Source organism: Arabidopsis lyrata, assembly GCF_000004255.2.
Source record: "Arabidopsis lyrata subsp. lyrata unplaced genomic scaffold ARALYscaffold_5, whole genome shotgun sequence".
In the NCBI taxonomy this organism is placed as follows: Eukaryota; Viridiplantae; Streptophyta; class Magnoliopsida; order Brassicales; family Brassicaceae; genus Arabidopsis; species Arabidopsis lyrata.
Genome location: NW_003302551.1, coordinates 16,558,038 through 16,570,079, shown reverse-complemented (window position 1 = coordinate 16,570,079; position 12,042 = coordinate 16,558,038). Strand labels below are relative to the sequence as shown.

Here is a 12,042-nt window from a genome sequence, read left to right as displayed (position 1 = left end):
ATTTTTAGTTTCTTCTACTTAATTTTGTAAATGAAAATTAATGTGGAAATGATAAATATGTAAAACTAAACAATTAATAGTATCACATGATTTTTCGCATTTTCACTAAAGAAACTAAATCTATATATAACAATATTTGAGAAGTGTTTTTGCTGACGTGTCGGACTCTCGGCTCTTGTTGAGTCCTTGATTTTACGTAATTACTTAATTACCCTTAATGAAATCTAATTAATTTTGGAAAAATTAAATTGAATTTCGGAATTAAACAGGAAAAAATAATTTTGGAAACAATAAACATGATAATTAACCATGTTATGTCTTTAAGACGTCAATACTATCATGCACCCTATAATTCTAACCAATGAAAAGAACAAATATTTATTACCTTGGATACAGAGTTGACGAAGAAACCTTGGACAAAAACTCGACGAAGAAACTTGTAAGTGTTAATGTATGATGAAGCTTCCATGAACGTGAATTCGTGATCATAATGAAGAAACGTGTGAATGGAGACGGTTGATGGGTTTTTTTTTTTTTTTTTTTTTTTTTTCTTTTTTACCTTTTGTGTAAACAGATCTGTTTCATAATTTATCGGAAAAGGAATTATACCAAAAAAAAAAATCGGAAAAGGAAAATATTTATTATAATATTGATATATTTAAGATGATAATGTCAAATATCCGAAAATTATTAATCGGAGCATTAATATAAACAGAAAAGAATACTATTCTAACCTTACTCAAATTAATAAGATTTAGATATCCGAAATTAATCGTAAACGGCTATTAATTGTTAAACTAATTAAAATAAAGATCAAACGTACCGGAATAGATGAAATTTTTGGTATGATCGTCGTGTTCGTCGTCGTTTCAATCTAAATATTTGGAAAAAAAACGAACAAAAAAATAATATGTAGATCAATGAAAGAGAACCCACCAATTTAGAAACGGTTATCACGCCATCGTATTGTTCGTCGGATGATTATAAGTCTCTAATCCGGAGATTGACTTGAACCCTGACAAAAACATATATTCATAGCATAAAATCGTAAATAGAAGGTAGAAGACCTCCTATTAATCGGTTGTAACCTTGTGCAAACTCGATTTAATTTTGACGAATGAAATGTTGGTGTGGTGTCAAAACTTTCTTGGGGAGACTCAAAGATGAGAGAGCTGAAGTCAGAGATAGGCAAAGAGGTTTACATGTGAATTAAGGTATGGAGTGCTAACGTGAACATGAACGTGAACGGCGGTGATTTTTGCACATAATAGCAATTAGATCGAGTTTTGGAAAAAAATATGGATCAGCGTGACATGACGCATATGGATGCCATGCATGTCTATCTATTGTAAATCAAAAATTATATTATTGTTCCGCCTTATTTTTGAAACAGAAAGGAATTTTCCCTTAAATTTTAATATATTTTATAAGATAGTATCAGATATAGTAGTAAATCTAAAATAGTTGTTATTATTCCATATTTTTACGGAAAAAAGTAAATATTATTTTAAATAAACATGGATAACAATGAATAAATGGCAGTTTTACAAATATTTATTATTATGATAGTGATTTGCTTATTAAAATATGTAAATTTTCTTTTCTTTTTTTGTATTTATCGTCGAAAAATTTAGAAACCCTAAATCATGCACCGCCTCCTATTCAATATAAATACCTTGCTCATGGTATTCAATTTCAGATCATAAATAACCCTTGTTTTTTTTGTTCTTTTTTTTCAAACTTTTTTTTGCTTCTACCTAATTTTAATTTTTCTTTTTATTGTAGGGTGGATGTATGGAGGGGACGATGTCAACTGGTGTATGGAAAATTTTAACCTAATTCAATGAATAAACAGGTGATCTTATAGTTTATATGTACAAATTTGATTTTTTTTTTTTTTGTATTTATGGTTTCACTATTTTCACCACTAATCAATTTTTATAATCAAAAAGTTTGGTTTCAACTTTTGAGAAGGTAATCATCGATGGTTTGGTATGTTTCTTTTTGTTGTAAAAAGATGAGGTACCTCCCGATTTTGTTGAGGTACATGTTCTTATTATTTTCAAATATGTCTTTTTTCAGAAGAAACACTCAACTTTTGATAACACAGTTGCCACAAAGTCAGAAAGATGACTTATTTCAGGGATGAATCTTCAGAGGAGGCTAATTTTTGTCGTTAATACAATTTAAGTATTCCTCTCTTTAGATTAGGGATAACAAACTTGGCTGTTAAATTCAGGAATTACTCTTCGTTGCCAATCTCTCTTCCCAAACTAAAATATTACATATATGGAAGTAGTAACTTAAAGTTTTTGGTATCGAGGTCATTCTAAGGCACTGAGATTCGGACTTTGGTATGTATAGGATTCGTTTTCCATGCACTAAGATTTAATTATTGTTTAATTTATTGGTTTTTAGGTTTCTTTCCATGCTCTGATGCGTTTTCGGGTGTGCCAATGGAAGCTTGCATCACTCTTTACTCCAAGCGTAAGTATGCTCTGCATTAGCTTCTTATGTTCCATTGGTTATTATGGGTTTTGACTTTTGAGAAATATACAACAATTTAAAACCAGGTTTTGTTGTTGATTGGTTCGGTTTGTATACCATATTTTGCTAAATACATATGACAATAAATAAGACCAAAGGAGCTGGGTTAGCTCCTTTGCCAGCTAGGTTGACTTCGTCTCCTCCCCGTCTTGCGGATTTCCGTTATTCAACGGGTATATTTGAGAAGTATACGGTACTAAAACCACAACCATTGATCTTAGCTTGATCGGTTCTTCCCTAGGATTTATACATAAAAGTAAATTGTTTTGTTTAATAATTTTCCATTGCATGAACTTTCGAGACAACAAGTGGACAGGAGTGTAATGTCATCAAAAGTCAAATCAAACACTCTGAGGAACATAATAGATAACGTTGGCTTCTTTCGCAGCTGCTCAACGTTGTCTCTCCCGATGGTCCCAACACTCTCTTCTTCTTTTTTTGTCAACATTCAAACGTTGTTTAAAATAAATAAAAATGTTTAACCTTAATCATCTTTCTAGATCTTTAAATGCCTAAAACTTCAACTTAATCAGTCAGCAATCCGTCACGTTAATGATTTTGAAAGGAAGACTTTTGTTTTGTTTCGGTTAGTTTTGTTTGTTTAGTATTTTAATCACAAGATAACTCTAATTTCCCATTAGAGTTGTGTTAATTGTGTTGATTATGATTTGGCGTTCCAATTCTGATATTATTTTTATGTTGTAAATCTTAAACTGTTACGTTATTGTTCTATCTTCCTATGTGAGAAAAAAGTAAAATGTTTTAAAATTTTGACATGGATAATAATATAATTGTAAATCTATATTAATTATATTATCATTTTATTTATATTTTTCAAAAAGAAATATATTTATCTTAATAGATTTAATATGATAATGTCAAATATAGTTATAAATCTAAAAGAGTTATGTTATTATTCCATCTTTTTATGAGAAAAAGCAGATATTCTCTTAAACTTTTAAATTAACGTGGATAATAATAAATAAATGATAATTTTACTAATATGATAATGATTCGGTTTTAATCTTACCAAAAAACAAATAATGATTCTGTTTTAAAAATATATAAATTTTCTTTGTTTAGTTATAGATATTGTCATATAAAAAATTCTTAGATCCTCCACTGCCTTAATTTTATGTAAATACCTTGCTTGATATTTAATTTTGATTTGATATCATAACTAATCCTTGCTTTTTTTTTTCGGCACTAACCATTGAATTTTTTATACTGCCATTTAATTCTTGCATAAAAAATAATAATTAATAGTAGTGTTTATTATGAATGCAGGTTTGTTTTCCATAAAAACTAGATTGGATTTATGGAAGCACGTCATTGTTTCCAGTGCGAGGAAACAAATGTCGTATCACTGCTGTTGTGGCTCTTTAGTACTTTCGTTTCTGTTTATGGCTTTGCTTCGGTTGTATGGTTAGTCATCAATCATTGATCTTCTCATTGTTTGAATATTGTTGCATAGGAAAAATCTTCCTTTTTTATGAATCTTTCAAAAGTTGGGTCCATGCTATTCTCAGTGATTGATTACGTTTATTGAATATTTGTGTGCTTCCTCTGCTGATATTCTAATTCATGCTTTATTCGTCGTCTTTGATACACTCTGATTAACCATTGTGGACCTCTAGAGTCTAATTTGCAATATTAATGCAAGTCTCTTTAACTTACGGATTATGAAGAGCATCCTAAGATCGTTGCTTTTTTTTTGATTTGATATCATAACTAATCCTTGCTTTTTTTTTCGGCACTAACCATTGAATTTTTTATACTGCCATTTAATTCTTGCATAAAAAATAATAATTAATAGTAGTGTTTATTATGAATGCAGGTTTGTTTTCCATAAAAACTAGATTGGATTTATGGAAGCACGTCATTGTTTCCAGTGCGAGGAAACAAATGTCGTATCACTGCTGTTGTGGCTCTTTAGTACTTTCGTTTCTGTTTATGGCTTTGCTTCGGTTGTATGGTTAGTCATCAATCATTGATCTTCTCATTGTTTGAATATTGTTGCATAGGAAAAATCTTCCTTTTTTATGAATCTTTCAAAAGTTGGGTCCATGCTATTCTCAGTGATTGATTACGTTTATTGAATATTTGTGTGCTTCCTCTGCTGATATTCTAATTCATGCTTTATTCGTCGTCTTTGATACACTCTGATTAACCATTGTGCACCTCTAGAGTCTAATTTGCAATATTAATGCAAGTCTCTTTAACTTACGGATTATGAAGAGCATCCTAAGATCGTTTAATTTGATTCAGGCTTTATGTGGCTAATGTTTGGTCTTGGATGTGAATTAGTCTATCATGTTTCTTGGAAGGTAGGAAGCAATCTTGATGTTTACCAAAATCCAATGTGCTCTTTTGTAGCTCAGTTTTGAAATATGTACTAATTATTGTAGAGGGAACCCGAAACAAAGAGACCATATGTATGATTTTATATGCGAAGAGAAGCTCCGAATTTGAAATCGTCTCCACTCCGATGATATGTGGCCATGGTGTGAAGGAGTATGGAGCCATGGTTATTTCAGATTCGGACATAACCGTAATTATTAAACTAATAAAAATAAGATCAAACGTACCGGATTGATGAGAATTTTTGGTGTTCTTCGTCATGTTCTTCGTCGTATGGATCTAACAAAACAAAAAAAATATATATACCCCAGAATTTTTTTGTTTGTTAATAGAGAGAACCCACCAATTTTGTAGCGTTGATTGTGACATCGAATTGTTTGTCGGATGAATATAAGTCTCTAATCCGGAGACTGAAGTTGAACCCTAACAAAAACATATATTCATAGCATAAAATTCATAAATAAAAGGTAGAGCATCACATAGCTTTTTCTTCAAAGCTAACACATCTCTCTTTGTAGCCGAATTACTCTCCAGTTTGGTATATACTCAAATTTTCCAATGACTTCCTTCTCGAACCTGGAGCGTTTTTGCTTTGCCGGATATTTTTAGGATATGGCTCTTATGTATCTCTTGTGAGTCACTTGATATGTTGTTTAGGTAAAACTTTTGGTTTGAAAGAGAATGATCTACGACAAGCATAATCGGTTATTTGTTATATATGTGGCCACGTTCATATTGCTTTCTCCACAAGCAATTTTCCAGTTTTGTAGCATTCGATATTTAAATTTAAAAGCTTCAATACGTTGTATACATGTGTATGTATGTACATATATGAATTATTCTCAGTTGCACATAGTGGTTTCTAAGGGATAGATACTTGCTCTCTGTAATCCTCTCATTTTTAGTACCTATCTTCAGTGTTTACTTTGCTAAGAGCTTCTTGATAGGCATACATCTTTGCAATCTCAGATCAATATACTACAAATACATATACGATACAGTTAAGAAAATGATATTTCTCTTACAACTTTTTATATGGGTTTTATAAACAAGAGATCAACTGAAGGGTTACGCAGCGACCAATGGCGAAGGTAGAGACAAAGATACTACAATAGGGACGATAAATATGACACGATATATACAAAAGAGATGCCTGTTTCTATACCATTGAAATTTTACGTACATAACTACTTCAAAGAGCAAGATGACTTACTTGGTAGGTAAGAGATATGGTAAGAGATTATATTTTTTAATTATTTGTTTCCAACTACGAAAAACTCCAGTGACATACAATCTAAAAGCATGAATATGTCATAAAATCAAGAATACAACAAAAACCAGGAAGATGGGCCCAAATTAAAGTCTGAAACTGGACGTGGGGAACCCACAGACAGTGGCGGTCGGAGCGTTACAAATATGAAAGAAACGAGGAAGCGTGAATATGTCATAAAACCAAGAGTACTACAAAACCAAGAAGATGTGCTCAAAGAACGAAACTGGACGTGGGAACCCACAGAAAGTGGCGGTCGTGGCATTACAAATATGAAAGAAACGAGTAAGCATGAATATGTCATAAAATCAAGAGTACGACAAAACAAAGAAGATGGGCCTAAAGACCGAAACTGGACGTGGGGAGCCCACGGACAGTAGCGGTCGGGGCGTTGCTAATATGAAAGAAACGAGTAAGCATGAATATATCATAAAATCAAGAGTACGACAAAACAAAGAAGATGGGCCTAAAGACCGAGACTGGACGTGGGAACCCATGGACAGTGGCGGTCGGGGCGTTGCTAATATATTGTTGGTTTAAATATATAGATTTTTTATATTTAATTCTATTATATAGATCAAGATATAAACACTAATAATTGTTTGTGATTCAAAAACACTATTAATTGTTGATTACTAATAATATATATCAAAAGTTATAGCGTTTTACCATAATTCTATATTAATATCGTTATAAAAATTAGACTCTTGACAAAATTAATTCAATAAATATCTCTAACTTGATAACTCTAAATATTAATTATTAATTCGGTCTTAATCAACATACAACTCCACACTGGGCGCGGGGACCTCCCCTAGTAAAAATTAAAACAACATTAACCAATTTAAAAATATCAAATAGCAAATGTACACCGGATTTCCTCTAGTACTATTTCAATTTCCCGATCATCTTCCTCTCGTTTCCTCCGATTCTCTTTTGATCTTTGTATCGATTTTGCAGTTTCAATTTCGCAAAGGTGGATCATGGGCAATTTCATAAGCGGTGGTAGCCGCCCCCAATATCACCGAGACCATCAATCGCCGCCGCCTCTAAACCCTAATCCTCAGTTCGAAGGCAATTATCCGTTGCCGTACCACCACCAACAAGATTGTGCTAGGTATCCTTATGGGGAGATGGCGTCTCCGCTGCAATACGTAGAGCACCAGGAAGCAGTGACTATAAGGAACGACATCAATTTGAAGAAAGAAACCTTTAGATTTGAGCCTGATGAACAAAACCCTGGCAAGTTTTTGCTCTCCTTCACTTTTAACGCCTCTGTTCCTGGAAGGTAATGATTTTGATCAATGTTTTATACAGTTCGAGATCTTTTCACAGTGTGATTGGTAGATATTGGAGATTTCCATTTAGCCATTTTGAAGGTTTGTTCTTATGGTTTTTGAATCAACAGCATCTCTGTGATGTTCTTTGCTAAAGAAGGCAAGGAGTGTAACTTTAATGCGACAAAGGAGGATCTGTTTCCATCCACGACTGTTAGTTTTGCAAAAGGTATGGGACAGAGATTCAAGCAGGCTTGTGGAACAGGGATTGATTTCTCAGCTTTGTCTGAGACAGATTTGGTTGAGGCAAGCGAGTCAGATGTTTATCATGTGGCAGTGATAGCAGAGGTAGTATCAGAAGATGATCATCCTGAGTCTGAGACACTAAACAGACAGATAACTCATGTGGTTTTAGAGAAAGGTCATAAGGATGAGTACAAGGCGAGAGTGGTCAAGCAGATCCTGTGGGTGAATGGGAAAAGGTATGTTCTTCAAGAGATTTATGGGATTGGTAGTACAGTTGATGATAATGGAGAAGATGCAAATGAGAGAGGAAAAGAATGCGTCATCTGCTTATCGGAGCCACGAGACACTACTGTTCTCCCTTGCAGGCACATGGTAAGCATATAAATACCCTTAGAGAGAATTTGAGAAAGAAGACAGCTTTTATTTCATGATTGATTTGCTAGCTTTGATTTTTGTTTTTGTGATTCGTAGTGTATGTGTAGCGGTTGTGCAAAGCTTTTGAGGTTTCAGACAAACCTCTGTCCCATCTGTAGACAACCGGTGGATAGGCTTTTGGAGATAACAGTCAACACTAATGATAAGAACCAGTGAGCTTTGCTACGTTGCTCTTCTCCTGTTTGTATAGAGAGTGCTTCCCAATGTTCTTGTTTGTGGTATATATGCAGGCATTATAACTCAAGTTACTAACTACATTTGCCAAATGACACTTTCATTCCGGTTTATACTTCCAAGTTTTTTTGTAAATCATCTAGACGGTCTTGGTTACTTGTGAAATGAAAAACTTTTGAAGCACCTGCAGCAGCAGCACTCTTCGAGAATCTTGCTAATCGAAAAACAGACACGAGATATGAGTTGACTGGCAAACAATCCTCGTATCAACTCATCTGTTTCTGCTATTCGATTGGCAAAAGTCTCTAAAAGTGATGATGCGGTGCTGCAAAAGTGTTTATTTCATAAGTAACCATGACCAATTTACAACTGAGCGCTCAAAGAAAACTGGGAAGGCGAATGCTGCCAGTGGCAGGATATATGTTACAATACCACCTGATCAAAGGCCAATCAAGAGTGTAACTTTAATGTGACAAAGGCGGATCCCTTTCCAGAAGGTTTGGCACAGAGATTCAAGCTGGCTTATGAGATTGATGTGTCCTCTTTATCAAAGGCAGATTTGCTTGAGATATGCGAGACAGATGTGTATCATGTGGCAGTGAAAACAGAGGCATCATCGAAAGATGATTCATCCAGAGTCTAAAACACCAATATGTCAGATAACTCATTCGGTTTTAGAGAAAGATCATAAGGGTAGAACAAGGCAAGAGACTTGAAGTAGATCCTGTGGGTGAATGGGAATAGGTATGTTCTTCAAGAGATTTATGGGATTGGTAATACAGTTGATGATAATGGAAAATCTGCGAACGAGAGAGGTAAGAACGCGTCATCTGCTTATCAGAACCATGGGATACCGCTGTTATGGTAACATATAAACATCCTTGGAGAGAATTTGAGAAAGAAGATGGCTTTTTTTTTTCTTCTCCTGATTGATTGCTAACTTTGTTTAGAGACAGCTCCTCAGTGTTCTTTCTTGTGATATATATATGCAGGCATTGGAAACTCAACGTACTAAACTACTTATGCCAAATGACACTCTAGTTCCGGTTTTTCCTTTTAAGTATTTTGGTAAATCGTCAGGCTACTTTGGTACTATAAGAGTTCAGGTTCTTGTGATTAGTTGTATAAGCAGAGTATCCAAACCAGTAGAAACACACAACATAGCAAACTTCCATTGAAGCACATACACAAAACAAAGTTCATAACGACGACAGCTTATTTAGAACCACAGAAGTGCTGGGTCGCTGGAGCAAACTTCTGCGGCTTTGCTCTATACATGAGCAAAGATTGTAGCAACAGAAAAACATAACATAACAAACTTACCAAAGAACATAGTTTTAGTTTTGAAAGCTCCATTTGTTGAGCTTATTATTAGTCTTCCCACCACTGATGGACAAAGACGCCACTGTTTCTGAGGCTTTTAAAGATACCAGTGCAGTCTCTGTAGCCTGTGCAGTGAAGAAACAGTTCATCAACTGAGCAGATCGCTCCTGTCTTTATCAGCTCTGAGAGAAACTTCAGCTCAGTATTGCTTGTGTTCATCTTCAGAACCACAAAATCAGCGAAGCTCGCTGTTTCCTTAAACCATGCTAGAAAATCAAAGCTATCATCTTCCACAAAAGGTTCTTCTTGATCTCCAAGACTGGCTGTTGTAGTTTTAGTTGCTGCGAGTCCTGGATGATAGATGAAGGTTACGCCAGGGCTTTTGACATAAGAAGTCAAGATAGATGTGTTGTGATGCACAAAGTAGCTATTAAAAGCTTTCCTGTCGATTGGGTACGATGGGAAGAACCAGTTCGAGCTCGCTTTCACATGATCCGCTGCCCCGATATCAATATAAACCAGCCTCTTCCTAGAAGAGTGATCAATGAACTCGGGCAAGTAATGAATCCGTCTCTCAAAATCCGAACGTTTTTCCTCCAGAAGAGGCTCCAATAATCCAATGTATGGCCGGTTTTTGAGAACAGACGAGCAATCAGCAGGAAGGTCATGATGAGTTTGATCCAAGCGGAAACTATCTTCTCCATCTCTCTTGAACACAACCAAAACCTGTTCACCCAAGGAAGCAACATGAACAACACTCGAGTTCTTCAGCAATGAAGAAACAGGCGAAACCGATCTGACCAACTCGTTAGAGTCAGACCCACTAATAGTACCCACAAGCATAGCCCCGGTTCCACCAGGCTTCAGTATACGCTCAATCTCATAAACAAGTGAAGCAGGGACAGTAACTGTCTCAAGATCCATAGAAAACACAAAGCCAAAAGAAGCATCCTCATAATGTAGCTCACTTGTGAACTTCCTATGCTTGAAAGCGAAAACCGGTGGCATATAAGCCACACTAACATCAGAGATCCCTTGTCGATTCATTGCAAGAACAGCTGAAACCGATCTCCGACCAATACAGAGAGCATTCGAATCATTACTCAGCAGATTCATACCTGTAAGCTCTCTGACAACTTCAGTAGTCAAATAAATGTTTTCCTTACATTTCTCCGACTCCAAGTAGTTCAAAACAGGTTTCAAGAACCTGTTGGATAATAATCCGTTGCCTGAGAAGAGGAACGGACCCAGAAACGCGAAATTCACGGCGCATTCATCAACCTTACATGGCTGAGTGTTATTACTATTCTCTCCTTGGTAAGCTCCGCCGAGGTTTCGCAAAACAGATACAACAGAGAAAGCGCAAACGATCACGAGGGAGCGTAAGATCACGCGCCGACGGAATGAGCTAGGCATCAATTTCAGTTTCAACATCTCAACGCCCATAAAGATCCGAGTAGTTAAAAACAAGATCCGAAGAATTTGATTTTGAATGATTTTCAAGAGAAGATTTTAAGGGAGAAGAAGAGAAGAGAGATTTAGCGAGTGCAAAACCTGGAGGAGGTATGGTTTCCACCCACGAGGAGAACTATTGAATTTTGTAATCCTAACCAGACCCTTCTCGATTCACGTCTCTGTGTCATCAAAAGATCCATTTTTTGTTTGTTTACCCAATTGATGGAACCATTCGTAGTTTCTTGAGATCTAGCTACATACTAAGACGACGAACTCTCTTCTTAATAAAGATTGAAACTTTAAGCTGATTTGGGGGTTAGGGTTTCGTAAGGTAAAGGTGGAATCTGGGGAGAGAGTTGGAAGCAGAAGGGAACGAGAGATCTGTGATCTTGAGAGCTTCAAGTGAAGTAATAAAGTGACAACTGCGAAGGGACGAGGAAGAGAGAAAGAGAAGTGATGACGTCATCATGCCACGTGGTTAGTACCGAAGCCTTCGTTGAGTGATCGAAAGTTTGATATGATAAGATACGGTAAAGAGTTTTTTTTTCAAATCCCAATGGACCAGTAATTTTGTAATCGAATTATTTTCCTAATAATCATTTTAAGACAAAATAAAGAGATTAAGACTAATCCTAAGAAAGAAGAAATGATGTAGTCATGTAGCCATGTAGAAATCTGAACATTGTTAGACTAATCCTTAGTTTAATCTGATATATTAACTTTTTTTTTTTGAATTAATTGATGTCTTACAATTTTGTCTATAAATCAAAGGTGAAAAATAAAAGTTAAAAAGTAGAGATTTTCAACATGCATATAATCGATTTAATAACCAGTAAATTGTATATTCACATTTATTTCCTAATAATAATATCAAGCGATTTATTGGAATGTACATGCTCATTTAAGAGTATAGTTTAGGGTTCGGAGAATGAATCCAATCCACCGACACTCCAT

General features: G+C 35.1%; 2 protein-coding genes across 2 annotated transcripts; one reads left to right on the top strand and one right to left on the bottom strand.

The window, feature by feature from the left end:
* The first annotated feature begins 7,049 nt into the window (after positions 1 to 7,049).
* On the top strand, positions 7,050 to 8,508 carry LOC9312273 (probable E3 ubiquitin-protein ligase LUL2). Its single transcript, XM_002877870.2, has 3 exons — positions 7,050 to 7,466; positions 7,587 to 8,073; positions 8,173 to 8,508. The coding sequence occupies exons 1-3, from the start codon at positions 7,162 to 7,164 to the stop codon at positions 8,290 to 8,292; spliced, it is 912 nt and encodes a 303-aa protein (XP_002877916.1). The 5' UTR covers positions 7,050 to 7,161; the 3' UTR covers positions 8,293 to 8,508.
* A 948-nt stretch (positions 8,509 to 9,456) lies between these two features.
* Positions 9,457 to 11,561, bottom strand: LOC9312272. The gene has a single exon (XM_002876158.2). The coding sequence runs from the start codon at positions 11,077 to 11,079 to the stop codon at positions 9,682 to 9,684; it is 1,398 nt and encodes a 465-aa protein (XP_002876204.1). The 5' UTR covers positions 11,080 to 11,561; the 3' UTR covers positions 9,457 to 9,681.
* Positions 11,562 to 12,042: the final 481 nt, after the last annotated feature.

Bases quoted from the DNA above. Each gene is read 5' to 3' on its own strand.
- LOC9312273 (XM_002877870.2), top strand. From the start codon at position 7,162: ATGGGCAATTTCATAAGCGGTGGTAGCCGCCCCCAATATCACCGAGAC. The intron at 7,467-7,586 runs GTAATGATTTTG...TTGAATCAACAG, and splicing joins AACGCCTCTGTTCCTGGAAG to CATCTCTGTGATGTTCTTTG. The intron at 8,074-8,172 runs GTAAGCATATAA...TGTGATTCGTAG, and splicing joins TTCTCCCTTGCAGGCACATG to TGTATGTGTAGCGGTTGTGC.
- LOC9312272 (XM_002876158.2), bottom strand. From the start codon at position 11,079: ATGGGCGTTGAGATGTTGAAACTGAAATTGATGCCTAGCTCATTCCGT.